The sequence below is a fragment of the Chrysemys picta genome, chromosome 3 (genome assembly GCF_011386835.1).
Source record: "Chrysemys picta bellii isolate R12L10 chromosome 3, ASM1138683v2, whole genome shotgun sequence".
Taxonomy (NCBI): Eukaryota; Metazoa; Chordata; order Testudines; family Emydidae; genus Chrysemys; species Chrysemys picta.
In genome coordinates, this window is record NC_088793.1 from 101,440,538 (window position 1) to 101,453,704 (window position 13,167).

At 43.4% G+C, this 13,167-nt stretch overlaps 1 protein-coding gene across 3 annotated transcripts in view; it reads right to left on the reverse strand.

Moving 5' to 3' along the window:
* Window positions 1-7,760: 7,760 nt before the first annotated feature.
* MOXD1 (monooxygenase DBH like 1) overlaps window positions 7,761-13,167 on the reverse strand; it is a 95,323-nt gene continuing 89,916 nt past the window's right edge. For all 3 annotated transcript variants that reach the window (XM_024113466.3, XM_005280286.5, XM_065588650.1), the window contains one exon: window positions 7,761-8,256. In XM_024113466.3, coding sequence (XP_023969234.1) covers window positions 8,092-8,256 — 165 coding nt within the window. In that variant the 3' untranslated portion in view covers window positions 7,761-8,091. The remainder of the gene's footprint in view (window positions 8,257-13,167) is intronic.

Below are 13,167 nucleotides of genomic sequence, written 5' to 3' on the forward strand. Positions count from 1 at the left end.
ACATGGCTTGAAAACTGACTGTTATAATAAAAGTTGAGATTTTCCACATACATCTTCTCATTCAGAAACCAGAGCTTTTAAAACTCAAGACTCACAATAAAAGCATGTGTTTGCAACAGTGTGGAGTGGGGGCAGGAAATCAGCAGAGTGCAAGGTAGGAAGAGAGACGGGGAAGACAGTTGATGGAGAAGGAAAGATTCCATAGATTTTGAGGGGCTTCCTCTATCTTGGTCTCCTTTGTCGTAGTATCTGTGAAGCACAAAATCTTTAATGCGTCTATAATATCCATGTGAAATCAAGATGTGCTATTATTCCCATTGAGGCACACAGAAGCTAAGGGCAAAACTGCCAGAGGTATTAGGCCCCTAAAGATGTATATAGTGGGATTTTCAAAAGTGCTTAAGTAGTTTAGGCACCCATTTTCTAATGAAATGAAATATCTTTGAAAATCTGACCCTAAGTTACTTGCCTAGTCATGCAGCAAGCAGAGAGGGACAATAAACCCATTTTGGGCACTTCAGCTTGGCAATACAGGCAGCTCTGTTCCAGCATTACCTGACCTGTGCATGCTGCAATCCCATTGCTTGTGGGTATGGTGCAGTACAATGAGTACTACAGAACCTTCCCTATGAGCACAGGGCCAGTTCCTCCTTGTAGCAGTGTGGGACTCACCGCCGAGGCACCTCCTGATGGCCATTCTGGAGTTATCTCAAGTCCTTCTGCAGGGCACCTTCCTCCCATGGTGTCTCACACACCATTACTCACACTTTGCTATCTCCAACACTCTGGGACCTGCATCACTGTCCAGACCACAGCATCCTCTTCTGGGCACATCTCTCTCACCATGCCCTGCTGTCTCCCCCACTTTTGGGGGAACCAGTAGTCTGTAGTACAGCCACTCAATTCAGCTGCCTACTGCAGTCACTAGGCTAATCCCTTGCTCCAGCAAACTGCAGTCTGTGTTGGCCACTTCCCTCAGTGGTAAGTGGGGGCAGCCCTAGCACCTTATCTATCCTTCCTCCAGGGCCTCAGTCTGGCAGCAGTCAGCCATAAGCTCCTTCTGCTCTGCTACCCCACACAACACTACTCAAGCCCCTAGTGCTCCTAGGCAGCCAGTCCTTCTCTCTAGACTGCCCTTTGCTGTCTTGAGCAGCCCTTTATATATGGCCCCTGCTGGCCCTGATTGGCCGCTGCAACATGTCACCTCTTGATTGGCTCTCCTCTAATTGGTGAGCCCTCCTTTAATTGGAGGTTTCTGCGCAGGCTCCCTCTGGCCTTCTTTAACCCTTCCTCTTCCTGGTGTGGGGCAACTGCCCCACTCCACTCCCCCAAAATGGACTCATTCTTCATCTACAGTGAACTTCCTTACTTCTGCAGGGGAAATATGACAAAAGGGAAGAGCTGTCTGTCAGGAGGGAGTGAGGTGAACACACCACATAAAGGGAAGGGGAGGTTGGGGCATTGGTATTGGGAAGAGAATTAAAACAAAACAGGAAGGGGCATAAAATAGGCAAGAGTATAAATAAATAAAATGAAAAGTTTAGACCAGGTTTCATAAATAATATTAAGAGCTATAAAAGTATAGGCTGAGGAAACATTAAAAACAACAGACATGGGATCAAACGTATACAAACTGAAAAGGAGAAAAGAGGCAGGGTTAACATAAAACAAGCATTAACTATGAGGAACAATATCAAAAGATCATTAGACAGGCAGTTAAACAATCATATGACAATGAGGCTTGGGGTCAAATCATGTATTCCTTTCCTTCTCCCTCTTTATTTGAAAAAAAAAAAAAAACTCTTTTAGATTGCAATCGCTTTGGCAGGGGCTGGACTTTGTATGTGTCTGTAAAATGATTTGAGGTATGCTATGAAAATCAGTGAATAAAATAAGAATAAACAAGATGAATGGTCTTAGCATGTGGATGAATCGGTGAGCCATGGGGATATCCAAGATGAAAACAAACAGGTAACTAGTTTGCAGATTCACCATTTACAGCGTTCCTCCCACACATCTTACCTACACTCTTGCCAATCTTATGCGTTCAGAAATTGCGTCATAGCCCCCAAAATCATGATTTTCTCAAATTATGGATTTTGTACAACCTTCTGTTTTTTTAACTCCCCTGCCCATCTCTCATGTGCACCATTTATAAGTGAAAATTCAACCTTAAATGCATAAATTATGCACACCAAATTGCAGGTTCCTGATCCCCAATCCCTCCCCACCTCACCTAGCATCCTCCACACTGGCAAGCTCCCACAGCCCCTTGTTCCCCCAATAGGCCCGCCCATCCCGCAACTCATGGCTGTCTCCAGCCTACAGGAAAAGGTCTTTCCCAGGGCTCCTACTATCTTCATTAATCTCCCTTTGTGCACTATGGGAGACTATGTGAATCCAGCTGCTGCTGCTGCCAAGCTTGGTGGGGAGGGGGCAGCTCCGCTGTTCTACACTTGCTTCTTCAGACCACACAAGGACTGCTGGGAGTCAGACCCCAGTACAGCAGGAAGCTGATACAGCAAAGGGGGCCTCAAGGAGGAAAATTTCCTGAGCTGCCTGTGTTTTATTGCAGGAGGCCCCTCACCCAGAAATGGCTCCAATTCAGAATCCAGTGAGATTTGGGCATAATAGACACCCACAGCACATTAATGCACTGTTATGTTATAATAATACTGACCTCCTTTGAGATCTGCTGATGGAAAACTCCACATAAGAGCTAGGGCTTATTAATCATCAGATAGTCGCTGGTGTTCAGGCAGTCCTCCATCTTGACAGATGAGCAAGCCAGCAGGAACCTAGGCTACTCTTCCTGAGAGCCAACTCTAGCCTCTCTACTCTCTCTCAGCATTTCCTGCTCCCTCTCCATTAAAGAGCTACAATAAACACACAGCGCGTCTGACAGGATTAGCACACTGTCCCTTTCAAGCAATATACTAACCAGGGCCGACTCTGGGTTTTTTGCTGCCTCAAGCAACAAAAAAAAAGGTGTCCGGAATGCCGCCCCTGGAATTGTGCCGCCCCAAGCACGTGCTTGGTTTGCTGGTGCCAAGAGCCGGTCCTGATACTAACATCAAAATGCTCTCATGTGGTGAGCATGGGAAGAGGAATGGAGATTTTCATATGTTCTGTAGTTAATGTCATCAGTCTCAAAGTATGTCTAGTCACATTCTAGGTTATAGGGGAGTGTGGGAGAAAGGAGTGAGGGAATGTTAAAATAAATATTGGCCTCAGAGTCTATTATTTGATAAATCCTTTAAGGCTTTTGGACATTTTGATTCTAATAGATCATCTCTATTTTAAAAAATGGAAATGTAAAACAGCCAGTCTGGTTAATTAAAAATGGACAACCCTCCCAAGGGAAGGGGGTTTAAGCCTACCAAACCATACCAGTTGGCTTCAACTATGGGCCATACAGGGTCCTCACTCAACTCAGGCAATTTGCATGGATGTCACTGTGATTTAATCACAAGTGGATTGCATCTGTATCACATAACAGGCCCTTGCAATGAAGAAGTAGGAATGGGGAATGACAGACTCCTTAATAGGGGTAAAAATTGAAGTGTTATATAAACACTGACTGCCACCTTTTTGACATTGTTGTGACAAAGTGAAAAACAATCTTTCAAATAAGAATTCTAGACATCTGTGGATCTGAGTATCCCAGATGTTTAAGATGAGCCACATTTTCATTACTTGCAAGCTTTATTATGATTAAAGAGCATAACAGAAATTGATAATATTTCATGTTGAGGATGCAGGTGGAGTGCAGCTGATATATATTTCACATGAGTTCTGATGAAGGAGAGAGTTTTTATATTCTTTTCCAAAACATAAATGTTTGCACACTGAAGTATTAGATACAGCGCTGTTTACAGATACAGAGCTGGCAGAGATTTACAGTTTGCTCCCAAAATTTCTGAAGTTCTCCAATCATTAATTAGCACACAGGATTATTTTGATGGCAACTTCATTTGAGTGAGAAATAGATTTAGCCAATAAGTTTTCTGTTCATTGTCTACATTCCACTTTTGTCAATCATTCAGTATATCCTCTTCACACACTTTCCCCCCCCACAGAGAATGTTTTAAGTACAATATTTACTGCATTTCTCATTTAACTACAACTACTCTAAAACTTCCAAGTAGCTGTATATTGCAAACATATATGCTTCAGTAGAAGGTAATAGTGCAGCAAACCATAGAAATTAAAACTGTACCTTCCTTTTTGAAAGCTGTTTGTGTACAAGGCCAAAACATCTTAGCCGCTGCTGCGTATACTTTTCCTATCTTTACCTTCTCAATGCCATGGTGTTCACTTCTGGTACTTTTCGTCCATGTTTTTGTTTTGATTTTTGGCAGTCTCCATCCAGACACCCAGCTTTTTTTCTCCGTTGCAAATCTAGTTTGTAATACAACATATGCATATTTGCTCCCATTTCTTTTTGCCGGAAGTATGCTGAATCTGTATCGCTCACCCATGTTTTATTTACCAGTAGAACAGACTTTCCATTGCTATCCCTTTTAGACATTTAAAAGCAGAAGCCGGCCAAGCAGAAACGATCCGTTAGAGCTTATGGAAGCTCTTGCTGCCTGGTGTATTGGCAGTTAGTTCTTACAAACATCCCTTCCTAGGCCGCTTCATTTTATATCATAGCATAACCTACTGGTTGGCAACAACACTTGTTAAGATATCATTAGGTGAGGGGCCCATGGAAAGAAAATCCTCTCAGATATGAAACTGCATCAAATCAGACAGCAGCCATTATATTTTGTGTGAATGGAAAATAATCATATGTTTGCTTTATTTATTTTTATTCCAAGCCAAGTCCATGTAGGCTTGAAGCCAGAAGCACACATCCACTAGCAAATGCGAGAGAACACAGTGTTTAGCAAGACATGCCCAGCGTCCATTTTCTTTTCTCATTTTGTGCTGTATTCTCTTTTCCAAAAGAAAAGGTGAATAAAATATGTTCAACTTTCGTGATTTATGTGACTGCATGGAAAGGGCAGGGCATTTATGGATTTCTTGTATAGCAGTTTCCCGGTTCCAGCATTAGAAATTCCTCGGGCATTTGATGAGGATTCTTTTCTCCTTCTGAGTACAGATTGTATCCTTGAGAAGTAGCATTAGAGAAGTTTCCTTTGGAACTCTCCCTAGAATGTCTTATTTTAAATGAGGCTGCCTTGTACATTATACCCGACAGGTCGGTCCCTATACACATCCTAAACCCTAAATCTGGCTTTGGTTCATCTTCTAACCCATTCTTCAGTGCGTCTCTTCATTTGGAAGTGGTGTTCACACTGGCCATCATTTTGGCTCTTTACACGGGAGACTTAGCAGCCCTGCAATGCATTCCTCCTCATTGTATTATCTTCCTTGCAGAAAAGGTGGTGCTTAGGTCTGGTCCTAGTTTTCTCCCAAAAGAGATGTTATCTTTTCACAAGAGACAGGACATCATCCTTTTCAGTATCTGCTCTCATTTTAATGCAGAAAAAGAGAAGCTACTCTAACCTCTTTTGGAGTTTATCAGCTCCTGGAATGCTGGACTGAGCCTCAAAGGGTGTGTCTACACTGTAGTAGAACAGGTGGATCTGGCCCACGTCAGCTGACTTGGAATTGAAGGGCTTTGGCTGCAGGACTATAAAATTGCAGTGTAGGGATCCGGGCTCAGGCTGGATCCCAGGCTTAGGGACCCTCCCCCCTTGTGAGGTCCCAGAGCCCAGGCTTCAGCCCAAGCCAGAACATCTACACTGAGGTTTTATAGCCCCACATCCCAAGCCCAAGTCAGCTGACATGGGCCAGTCACAGGTGTTTTATTGCTGTGTAGACATATCCTAGGGGCCCTAGCCTATGGACCACAGCAAAAATGGCTCCAGAGCCTCTGGACACCATTTTCCAGCAGGCTTAGAATCCAGGGCAGGGACAGAGTAGACAGAAAGCTCCTGCATAAGGCAATAGGAAGGCTTTTGAACATGGGATGATTTATACAGACAGTTTTCTGGGCCAACGAGGAGCCAGGACTGCTCAACCCCCCAATGGGAGGGGGCAGCCTGGTTCATAGACAAAGGACCAAGGCTTTTTAGTAACAGTTTTGGCTTTTGACTTTGGAGCAGAGCAAGAAGCAGAACAGCTCAGGGAGTCTCTGCTTAGCTCCCAGTCCCCACAAAGGGTGTGAACTGCTGTGGGATCTAGTGCACGGGTCAGGCAATTCCAGCCCTGTGGAGATCAGTGGCCAGAGAGGCAGTGAACCAACCTGGTGCCAGCTACCTAGAGCCAGCTGGGACCTCCACAGGACTCCAGACCAGAGAGAGAACCCTGCCCATTCAAGAGTGAAAATACTGGCAGAGGGCTCCTTTTGTTCTCTAAACTGGCCATTTGCAGCATTGCTACACTCATCTCTGGACTCATCCTATACATTCCATCTGCCTGGGAAGGTGCCAGGGGAGAGCTGGGGGCTATGGTACATCTGTGAACGTTGGGAGGTGGGGAATTTGTTGTATTATTAATGTTTAACCATAACAGGTTCCCTCCCTAGAGCCTCTGTTTCCTGTCACCAATCAAGGCCCTCTTTTGTTACACTGTTATTTTGGGTGTGGCATTTTATTTGCTGGGATTTGTATGACTATTTTGTTTCTTGTGTACTGTGTCATACTCCTTGTTAACAGTACAGTATAAACCCTGGTCTACACTTAAAATTTAGATTGACCTAAGTATGCCATTCAGGAGTGTGAAAAATTCACACCCCAAGCCATAGTTAAGCCGAAGTAGCCCCTATTGTAGATGTATCTAGATCAAAGGAAGAATTCTTCTATCAACCTAGTTACTCCCGCTTGGGGAGAAGGACTAATTCTTTCAATGGAAAAACACCTTCTGTCTGTATACTATGGCTCTATGGGAACATAGCAATAGTGCTACAGTTGTGCCATCGTAGAATCCATAGTGTTTGTGGAAAATCCATTCCGTGATCTTTGCCAGTCTTTTAGAGTACCAAGTATAGCAGCCGGGTCACGTTACTCCAGCCCAGGTTTTGGTATTGACTGGAGAGGGCAGTTAGCTACAAAGGGTGAAGTGGCATGCTGTGTTCTGAGAGTTGCAAGATTAAACCAGTGGTCTGTGGAATCTTACTTTAAAATGATATACTGGGTCTTTGTGATTCATTCCAGAAGCTCCTAATCCGTTAGGATACAAGTTTAGTGCAGATATCCCTTAGTTGTTTCCCTGAAACAGCACCCCTTGTGTCCCAGGCACAGAGAAGAGACACCTTGGGTGGAGGCACCAGGCATTGCAACGAAGAACTCAGGACCCAATCCATGCTGGCAGAGAAAAGCCACTCTGATTAGCAAGCTCAGAGAGGAGGCTTGTGCTACACCTCAGGGGAGAAACTACACTCCACTGCCCAGAAGCTGGGAAGGAGGGTTCCTGGGGCCAGAGCCCATGCAAAGACAAAGTGTCTCTGCATGGATAGTTCTGGCCTCTACAATGATCCCTGCACCATTTTCCATGGAGGACAAACCCTGCACCCTGTCTCCCCTCAAAGGGACTATGATGGAGAGAATCTGCAAGGGATTTCCTGCCGAAATTCCTTCCCCAAAAGCCCTCTCTTGGGAATTCTACTGCAGCAGGGGGAGAGCCATCCCAACGTGTGTATAGTTACTCAGGTACATAAGTGTTTGCAGGATCAAGCCCTATATCAGTGGTCTTCATCACTTACATGTCTCAAGAACCAAGACAAAATAATACAGCACACTCCATGTTGATTAAGGTGAACTACTTAAATTTTAGTTTATTAATTTTATCTGGATACAGATCTGTTTCTAGAAACACTGTGTGAAAAGCCAGGATAAGCTGTAACAAAACTGTAGGGGAAACAATTTTGATAATGTAACGTAGCAATGTACCTACTGTTCTTTACACATACTGTACATTAAAAAAACAAAATAAACAGAGTTTTCAGAAGACTTAAACATTTTATTTTGGACTAGTAAATTTACTTTATTAATATGTAAAAAAATAAATCTACAATAGCAACAGTGCAAACATATCTGGAGTTGCATGACATACAGAACATACATGAAAACAATTAATTTATTATACAAAGGGCCAACTGTTCCCGAGGGTACTGACTGTGACACATGCAATGAATAACAGATTAAGGAATAGACTGCAATGTAAATAGGAAGATGAGATACATATTACTGGCTCTGTCTTGTATGGTCTCTCAATTTCCGGAGGTATAGCTGTCATGCCTTGGATCTACAATTAAAAAAATATTGAAAATGATCAGATTTTCTATCATATAAGATAATAAAATAGAAACTACCTAAGTAGTCCAATGTTTCCATCAGAAACATTATTTAACATTTATACTATGGTAGTGCATCTGTAGTTGTCAAACTCAATCAGCACATCAATATATTCTGGATCAGATTCTCAGCTGGTATAAGTCAGCATAGCTCCTTTGCAGTCAGTCCATTAAGGGCAACTCCACACAGAAGGGCTGGGGATATTCTGATGTAGGTCTTTCTCCATCTCTCCTGTTGAAGTTGTTCCACTTTAATTACATATTAATTGGGCCAGAGAAAGAATGAGTCTCTCTATATATAGCCCAATGGTTAAAGCACTCACCTGAGAGGTGGTAGATCCCAGTTTAAATCCCTTCTTCTCATCGGGCAGAGGGGGCACTTGAACTGGGCATCTCCCACATCCTAGGTGACCACCCTAATCACTGGGCTAAAGGTGATGAGGGAGGGGCCTCCTTTACCACTACCCCTTCTCCGCCCCTGATTTGTTTTGTATAGTGCTAGATAGCCTCTGAGCATGCCTACTGAATTGGGCCCTATAGGCAGAAGGATGTTGATCTTTTACTGATTCATGGATCACATTGGGGCTCAGGTGGAAGATAGGCATCCGGGTACCTTGAGTGAGGCAGCTGTGCACGTGCCCAGAGGCAGAAACTTAGGTATCTTGGGAACTTCCACAGCAAAAAAATTAGGCACAAAATGAGTTAGGTGGCAGCTGAGTCGGGGCTTTGTAGATTGGCAGTGGTGCTTAAAACTGGGCTTTAGGTGCCTAAGTCCCCTTGTGGATCTAGCGCATGGTTTCTTCAGGAGCAGCTGCTTTCATGTTGTCCTCACTTGCATTTTCTTCTGCACATCCCCTCAAAGAGTGAAATGGAAGGGACTATCGCACACAATAATGATGATGGACTATAACCTTCAGAGAGTCCTCCTTGTGACCTCAATGTCATTGTGATGCAGCTCCCACAACCCCCTGTCTGCCCGCTTTGACATAAGAGGGGACTGGTGTACACTGTTTGGGTGTGTGTTTCCTGCTGTGGACTCCCCATTAAGATGAGCAACAACTTGAATTAAAAAGAAACATGAATATGTTTGAGATACATAAAGGAGTTCCATGAAAAATGAGAATCCAGTAGCTTAGGACACACATTTTTTTAGCCTTTGAAAATGCAACAGATGGGCTTGTAGCTTGATGGGCCTTTTTTGAAGTTGCTCTCCCCTTACAGTACTGAAAATAAACAGTCACATAGAATCATAGAATATCAGGGTTGGAAGGGACCTCAGGAGGTCATCAAGTCCAACCTCCTGCTCAAAGCAGGACCAATCCCCAACTAAATCATCCCAGCCAGGGCTTTGTCAAGCCTGACCTTAAAAACCTCTAAGGAAGGAGATTCCACCACCTCCCTAGATAACCCATTCCAGTGCTTTACCACCCTCCTAGTGAAAAAGTTTTTCCTAATTTCCAACCTAAACCTGCCCCACTGCAACTTGAGACCATTACTCCTTGTTCTGTCATCTGCTACCACTGAGAACAGTCTAGATCCAGCCTCTTTGGAACGGCCTTTCGGGTAGTTGAAAGCAGCTATCAAATACCCCCTCATTTTTCCCTTCTGCAGACTAAATAATCCCAGTTACCTCAGCCTCTCCTCATAAGGCATGTGCTCCAGCCCCCTAATCATTTTTGTTGCCCTCCGCTGGACTCTTTCCAATTTTTCCATATCCTTCTTGTAGTGTGGGGCCCAAAACTGGACACGGTACTCCAGATGAGGCCTCACCAATGTCAAATAGAGGGGAATGATCACGTCCCTCGATCTGCTGTCAATTCTCTTACTTATACAGCACAAAATGCTGTTAGCCTTTTTGGCAACAAGGACGCACTGTTGACTCATATCCAGCTTCTCGTCCACTGTAACCCCTAGGTCCTTTTCTGCAGAACTGCTGCCTAGCCACTCTGTCCTTAGTCTGTAGCAATGCATGGGATTCTTCCATCCTAAGTGCAGGACTCTGCACTTGTCCTTGTTGAACCTCATAAGATTTATTTTGGCCCAATCCTCTAATTTGTCTAGGTCCCTCTGTATCCTATCCCTACCCTCCAGCACATCTACCACTCCTCCCAGTTTAGTGTCATCTGCAAACTTGGTGAGGGTGCAATCCACGCCATCCACATTAATGAAGATATTGAACAAAACCAGTCCCAGGACCAACCCTTGGGGCACTCCGCTTGATACCAGCTGCCAACTAGATATGAAGCCATTGATCACTACCCGTTGATCCCGATGATCTAGCCAGCTTTCTATCCACGTTATAATCCATTCATCCAGCCAATGCTTCTTTAACTTGCTGGCAAGAATACTGTGGGAGACCGTATCAAAAGCTTTGCCAAAGTCAAGGAATAACACGTCCACTGCTTTCCCCTCATCCACAGAGCCACAGAGCTTCCCGCAGCACCCATTACCCAGGAACGGCAAACCGCAGCCACTGGGAGCTGCGAGTGGCTGTACCTGTGGACGCTCAGGTAAACAAAGCATGTCACGGCCCACCAGGAGCTTACCCTGAACAAGCCGCGAACCAAGTTTGGGAACCCCTGCACTAAATGTATACCCCAAATCAGAGAAGATAATAAGAGGACCAAACGAATGCCATCATTGCTAAACAGTAGAGTAATGGAGATTGTTAGAGGGGGAAAAAAGGCATCATTTAAAATTTAGGACTCAAATCCTTCTAAATAAGGATAATAGGATAGGTGTGCAAACTCTGGCAAGTGAAAAATAAAAGTAAAATAAGGCAGGCCAAGAAAGAATTTGAGAAGCAACTTGCTAAAGATGCAAAAACTAACCGTAAGAATGTTTGTAAGTATATCAGAAGTGTGAAGCCTACCAAATAAGCAGTAAGGCCTCTGGATGACCAGGGCGTTAAAGGAAGACAAGGTCTTTGCAAGGAAGCTAAATGAACTCTTTTCATCAGTCTTCACTGCAGAGGATGAGGGGGAGATATCCACATCAGAGCTACCCTGTTTGGGTGAGAAATCTGAAGTACTGTCCCATATTGATGAGTCAATTGAAGAAGTTTTAGAACAAATTGATAAATTAAACCATAAGAAGTCACCAGGAGAAGATGGCATTCACCTAAGAGTTCTGAAGGAACTCAAATATGAAATTGCAGAACTACTAACTGTAGTACGTAACCTATCACTGAAATGAGCCTCTGTACCAGGTGACTGGAAGGTTGTTCAGTATCTGGATGAAAGATGGAAACAATGGGTAGGAACCAATGGTCAGTTTTCACAATGGAGCGAGGTAAACAGCGAGCTCCCTCAAGGATCTGTACTAGGACCTGTGCTGTTCAATGTATTCTTTAATGATCTGGAAAAGGGAACAAACAATGAAGTGACAAAGTTTGTAGATGATACAAAATTATTCAAGATAGTTTAACACAGAGATGACTGCGAAGAGTTACAGGGGATCTCACAAAACTGGGTGAGTAGGAAATAAAAAGCAGATGAAATTCAACACTGATAAGTGCAAAGTAATGCATGTTGGCAAACACAATCCCAACTATACATATATAACGATGGGTTCTAAATTAGCTGTTACCACTCAAGAAAAAGATCTGGGAGTCATCATGGGCAGTTCTCTGACAACTTCAGCTCAATGAGCAGCAGTGGTCAAAAAGCTAACAGAATGTTAGGAACTATCAGGCAGGGGATAGAAAATAAGACAGAAACTATCATAATGCAACTATATAAATCCATAATACACCAACACCTTGAATACTGTGTCCAGTTCTGGTCACTCCATCTCAAAAAGAATATAGTTAGGAAAGAAGTGGACAAATTGGAGAAAGTCCAGAGGAGAGCAACAAAAATGATTAAAGGTCTAGAAAACATGACCTATGAAGGAAAATTGAAAAAACTGGGTTTGTTTAGTCTGGAGAAGAGAAGGGTAGAGGTGGGGACATAATAGTTTTCAAGTACTTTAAAGGTTGTTATAAGGAGGAGGTGGAAAACTATTCTCCTTAACCTCTGAGGATAGGATAAGAAGCAATGGGTTAAATTGCAGAAAGGGAGGTTTAGGTTTGGACATTAGGAAAAACTTTATTTAACTTCCTAACTGTCAGGGTAGTTAAGCAGTGGAACAAATTGCCTATGTAGGTTGTGGAGGTTTTTAAGAACAGGTTAGAAAAACTCCAGTCAGGAATGGCCTAGTTATTACGTAGCCCTGCCTTGAATTCAGGGGACTTGATTAGATGACAAATTGAGGTCCCTTCCAGTCTTACACTTCATGATTCTATGATCAAGAGTATGGAACGGTTCCATATGAGGAGAGACTAAAAAGATTAGGGCTCTTCATCTTAGAAAATAGATGACTAAGGGGGGATGTGATATAAAATCATGAATGGTGTGGAAAAAGTGAATAGAGAAGTGTTATTTACCTTTTCCCACAATACAAAAACCAGGGGGTTACCCAATGAAATTAATATGCAGCATGTTTAATATTAACAAGAGGAAGTATTTTTTCACACACTTCACAATTAACCTGTGTAACTCCCTGCCATGCAATGTTGAGATGGCCAAAAGTATAACTGGATTCAAAAAAAGAACTAGAGATGTTAAATGGCTATTAACCAAGATGGGTATGGCTGCAGCTCCATGCTTGGGGAGACCATAAACCTCTGACTACCAGAAGCCATGAGAGGAAGAACGGGATGGATCACTCCAGCTGCCCTGTTCTGTACAGTCCCCATGAAGTTCAGGTATGGGTTACTGTCAGCGACAAGATACTGGGATAGATGGACCATTGGTCTGACCCAGTATGGAGCTCTTATCTTAATCTTGTTGAAGGATGGCTAACTGCAATACTGGTTATGA